This window comes from Lycium barbarum, chromosome 1 (assembly GCF_019175385.1).
Source record: "Lycium barbarum isolate Lr01 chromosome 1, ASM1917538v2, whole genome shotgun sequence".
In the NCBI taxonomy this organism is placed as follows: domain Eukaryota; kingdom Viridiplantae; phylum Streptophyta; class Magnoliopsida; order Solanales; family Solanaceae; genus Lycium; species Lycium barbarum.
The window spans coordinates 103,126,822-103,132,421 of NC_083337.1; the positions used below are offsets into that span (position 1 = coordinate 103,126,822).

The 5,600-nt window shown below is 44.6% G+C and overlaps 1 protein-coding gene across 1 annotated transcript; it reads left to right on the plus strand.

The window, feature by feature from the left end:
* Positions 1-3,279: 3,279 nt before the first annotated feature.
* LOC132613178 (uncharacterized) lies at positions 3,280-4,818 on the plus strand. Its single transcript, XM_060327228.1, has 2 exons — positions 3,280-3,910; positions 4,505-4,818. The coding sequence occupies exons 1-2, from the start codon at positions 3,280-3,282 to the stop codon at positions 4,816-4,818; spliced, it is 945 nt and encodes a 314-aa protein (XP_060183211.1).
* Positions 4,819-5,600: the final 782 nt, after the last annotated feature.

Consider the following 5,600-nt stretch of genomic DNA (forward strand, 5'->3'; position numbering starts at 1 on the left):
TAGGAAATGAGGTATTTTGACCTAGCACCCATCATCCTGACAGACATTTTTTGGGATTTAGACAAATGCCGGAATGGCTTCCAATACTTCCAAGGATGTAGCATGTTGTTATAATGGTGGATTATCAAACACATCAACATGGCTTAGGAATTCCAATATCTGAGCAACCAAAAAAGGATAAACCGTCTGACAAATTATTGCTCGAACCTTAGTTACATGTCCAAGGAGGCGTGGGACAGCTTCTTTGAGGAATTGATCGAAGATAGAATCCAGTGGATGTTTCCCGACTTCATATCAGAAATTGTGGTGGTTCAGGGTAAGAATTGTCCTTTTGTACCATTAGCAGGGGCCCGAGGAAGCTGCCGTTATTATCCATCGCAGCTTTTGAGGCAATTTGGTAGGAGGCAAGTGATACCTCAGGTAGGAAACCCTGAGTAATTCATCATTGAGCACACATAGCAGCAGATCAAGAACGTCGGGGTGATCCTCAAATAATGGAATGGTCGCGTGAGTTAGGGCTCAGATACTTTAACTCTAGACAGGTTCGAAGCGGGATGCGACTCGGGGTATCATGAATGGCTACAGGGGCACTTGGCCCGTGCATCTATCCCACGGCCCACACCTCCTCATGATGCCCAAGAAGAGGAGAGTCTGAAGGAATGTTTGGAAAGCACGGATGAGCAATTAGCCAAGATTTTAGAAGAAATAGATCGGTGATAATCAGGATAGAGATGTACCAAGCACGGCTTCAGATTCAGACCACCCTTCGGAGGGTGAAGAAGGCCAAGAAAAGCCAGTCCTCGACATCAGCCGCTGGAGGAGAACCATGCTGATTTATTGCTTTATGTTGAGGCCCTTGTCAGCTTCATCATCTTTGTAATCCCTTGGGGGAAGATATCTTTACTATTTTATTACTACCAGAGGGCATAACCCAGGAACAATACTATGAGATGTCCGGAAGGAGTAAGGGATTTGGTGTTGAACTATATACCTTTAGAGAGAAAGCTGATAGTGCCTAGAGAAGGGACTCTAGAAGGAATGAATTAAAGACAAGGAGCTAGGTCAGACCTGTGGATGACAGAACCAAACCCGCAAAAGGAGTTGGAGCCTCAACAGGAAGCCTCCGAACCTGTCGAGGAAGGGGAACCAGAAGAGGAAGAAGAAGATCCTCAGGATATGGTGGAGGAAGAATTAGAACCCGTTGACATAGAGGTTGAGGGGGAGGAAGAACCATTTGAGATGTTTCCTGAGTTTGCAGAGTAGGAGAATGAAGCCAATGAGGAATCTGACTACTATGCCCCAACCAACGAGGGATCTGACTTCTATGTACCCCCACCCATGTTGGTATCTGCAACATCCACTATGCCATCAGAAAAATTTGGAAGGGCAGGCCCTTCTAAACCCACTTGATGGGGATTAGCCTTCAAAGCCCATTCCTCCCGATTCAGAGTGGCTCCACCGCCTATCTCCTGTAAGGAGGTATACGAAAGGATGATCGCCACAGGAGTGCCTTGCACCACTAGGGCTAGGTTGCCGCCGCCCGAGTTGGTGTATGCATATAAAAGGTGCCTGTTTCACAGCAACCAGGCTGGTTATGCCCTGAATGAGTGTCTAGCGTTGAGGAGAAGAATTTGTAGCCTGATTGATGATAGCGTTATTGGGACTTTGTGGGGGCCACACACCCTACTAGCTCATGACTCTATTATCCCTAGAGAAGGAGTCACTGCTAGTACTCAGATCTAGCGATATGATTTCACGATCTTCGAGAAATCGTACCCTCGCATATTCTCAACTCTGGATAGTCTAAGGAAGATTAGACAAGTGGATCCTGCTCACGAGCCCGCGCCATTAGGGCTTAACAAGAACAAGTTTTGCCTGTATCATACAGGAGCTATGGGGCACCACAGAGAAGAGTACCACACATTCAAGCTTGAACTTGAACACAAGATCAGTACCAGAGAGATCCTTGGTCATCTTACCACCACAGTACTGAGATAGAAGGAAAATGAGAGAGCGATTTTGTAAGGATAGCGACTCGCGGAACTATATTTTTGGGTAGATATTAGGTGTCCCCATTTTTGCACATAAAAAGTTACCCCCTCCCCCCATAAATATTATAAGTAACCGCGCGACCTGGCGTCCCTATGGATGGATACGCGGGAAGCCCCAGCCGGTCCTGTTCTGGGGTGTCTTTAGCTAGGTTTAGACCAAAGGATATTTAGAAAGCATGTATATCCTTCTTTTATAAAACGAACTACGATAGGGCCTGATTTCCCCTGGTGGGATACGTAGGCAGTCTACGTAAGACTCGGCCCCTGCATAATAAAAATTATAATTTACCCCATTTTTGATTTCTGTAGCAGGAAAGGGTTTGCCAGATTAAGTCTGCCATAAAGCCCATTGGACCAAGATCTACTCAAACATCAAAGGTTCATAAATGTCCGAACCTTTAGAACAAAGGATCAAAAGTGTTCAAGCTTAATATATGACTTTATGTGCTATGTGTGCTTTAAATATCAATGTGTGATATCTTGCTTTTATATTTTTGAAAATTAACTAACTTTTTCTACCGTTGAGTTATTCTTGTCTTATAGAACGAGGCCGATTAGCGTAGTATCAAAAGCTGACATACTTCACCAGATCCAAAGCCGCGTTAGCATCCCTCATAGACAAAGGCAAAGAAAAGATGACTGGTACCTCCGATAACCGAAATGAGCTCGCTCTCTGTGATGGAGATGCCCAAGACCCACAAGAGGTATCATCTCAAGAAGATGTGATTGCAACATTACTGACTACCATTACGGTCTTCTAAGAAAAGGTATCCAGGAAGGAGACAATAAATACGTACAAGGACTCCTCGACAAAGGAAAAGGTTTTCCTCCTCCGTTTCCTTCACTGAGATCGCCGATGCCCAATCATTTTCCTATATACCTACTAGGAACCATCCCACCTCCACCAAGCTCCACCAACCCAAAGTATGCCGGTCCTTCTTACCGCACTCTTCTACCAACAAAATATACTCAAATCCCAAGGACCACTCACTCAGTCCTTTCTTACTGGGTTCCCCAGCCTGCTTTCATTAATCTGGTGAGCAAATTACATGCTCTAGTCCCACCACTTGGGCAAACCACCACTGCCCCACTCAACCACACCACTCACCAAGTATCATTATTTACTCCCAACATCCCCCGCGAATGCTCCCCATGGCATAAAGAGCTAGATCATTATGAAGAAAAGGAAAGGGCCTGGAAAGCCGAATAGGATAAGCGTGAAAGAGATATGGAGAAAAAGATGGAGGAATTGCTGGAGAAATCCAACAGGTCTACAAGAAAGGCTACTAGCCTAAGATATGATGACATGTGCATGCATCCTAATTTGGACTTGCCGGAGGGGTTCAAAATCCCAAAATTTGAGATGTTCAATGGGACAGAGAATCCCCAAGCGCACCTCCGATCCTACTGTGACCAATTGGTCGGAGTAAAGGAACACGAACCTCTAAGCATGCGACTATTCAGTCATAGTCTGACCGGAGAAGCTGCTGAATGGTTCACGACTCAAGATATGCGTCAATGGCATACCTGGGAGGACATGGCAAAATCCTTCATGGAAACATTTCGCTTTAATGTCAAAATATTATCAGACCGCTATTATCTTGAAAAGGTCAAGCATAAATTATCAAAAAATTACAGGGAGTTTGCCAGCAGGGCCGAGGCAGCCTGTGTAGAACCACCAATGTGTGAAGGAGAGTTGGTCTCTGTGTTCATCAGATCCCAGGTGCCTTATTTCTACGATAGAATGTTGTCCATGGCTGGAAAGCCATTTGCTGAATTGGTCAAAATGGAAGAGGCTATAGAAGATGGTCTCAAATCTGAGAAAATAGTTAGTGTCTTTAACAAGGCATCTGGACAAAGTACTGCAGGAATCTTCCATAAGAAGAAAGAGGACGTGGCGAGCATATCCCATATTCCAAATCCAAGCCTAAAAGAACCATAATCCTCCCACGTAACTACGCCCGTCATGAATTACTCCACACCTGCCTATAATCCAACACCTGTGTATTATGCACAACCAAGCTTTACCACTACCGTACCATCTTACACGGCTCCACCTAGTGTCCGTGTGTCCGCTCCCACTTACCAAGCACCACCTCAACAAAATTACCGCCCAAATAACCCACCACAAGCATATAAACCACCTCAGAATTAAAAAAATCAACCATCACCCCAAACATACAATGCCCTACGTCTTGCTTTCGAGAAGAGGCCGGTAAGAGAATTCACAACGCTCGAGCCTAGGGCTCGGCTCTTCGAAAGGCTATTGGCCGCAGGCTTGATTCAGAAGGTCCCACCAAAACCAGCATAGCCAGAAAATAGATTTTACATGGCTAATCAGACTTGTGCCTATCATTCAGGAGGAAATAGGAACAACACAGAGGACTGTATAAATCTCAAACACAAAATCCAAGCATTGATTGACAAAAAGGAGATCATTTTATAAATCACAGCTCCCAATGTTAACACGAATTCGTTACCTAATAATGGAAACAACGGAGTCCACATGATTGAGAGGAATGAGGACTGGGAAGCTTGCAGAGCACTAATCCCCATAGCAGTAAAATCCCTGGAACACACAATGCCCTCTCTCACACTTCAAGAGCGTCTAAATTTCAAGGTTCTAGTCCCAGTGCCAAGAGACACAAAAGTAACATCGAGATTTAGAACCTTGATCCCAGCACCCGTGGTAGCACAGGCGACACAACAAATTGCTCTGACGCCTAAAAGCCAATCACTGTACAAGTACCCATGGCTCAAGGAATGACCCACACGGGGAGGTGTTACACTCCTGAAGAGTTAGCTCAGAATGCTACAAGGAAAGAAAGCACCAAAAAGAGGGCAATAACTGAAGGAGAAGCTGAGGATTTCTAGCGGCGCATGTAGTCAAAAAACTACTCCATCATTGTCACACCCCGACTTTACTAGGGTGTGATGGGCACTCGACCCCACATTCGGAGCCGAGCGAACCCGCTGACTCTTATTACACATATAATTTTTTGAACCAATTAAGAAATAAATACATAGTAAGCTCTCCATTTTTTTTCTTTTTCTTTTCATAAGTAAAGTCTATAATCATGTGGGACCCGTGACATGAGACATAATAATATATCGACTAGCGAAGCCGTCTACAAAGCTGACACTCTATACCCACGACTCTGTCTGCAATGTCTCTAACATTTATCGGACATCATGGTACATGTACTCTGACTCGGTAACACTCCAGGAACAAGTGGAGCTTGCCAACTCTGCTGGAATATCTTCTATATTAGCTTCAACTCACCTGGGTGTACCTGCGCGGCATGAAACGCAGCCCCCGAAGAAAGAGGGGGTCAGTACGAGCAATGTACTGAGTATGTAAGGCATGAATAATAACTGTATGGAACATAGAACATGTCATAAGATAAAAGAGTAACCTGTACATATGAGTGCCTTTTAGAACATATGCCATGCATGCTTGTCTTTCCTTTGAAAACATTTCTTTTTCATATACATAGAAAATAGAACATATCATCATATCATAGCGCCGAAATATGTCGGCTCCCCCAC

Excerpts from the sequence above, each read along its gene's own strand:
- LOC132613178 (XM_060327228.1), top strand. The coding sequence starts at position 3,280 with ATGGAGAAAAAGATGGAGGAATTGCTGGAGAAATCCAACAGGTCTACA. Across the intron at positions 3,911-4,504 it reads TAACAAGGCATCTGGACAAA|CTCCCAATGTTAACACGAAT; the intron begins GTACTGCAGGAA and ends TATAAATCACAG.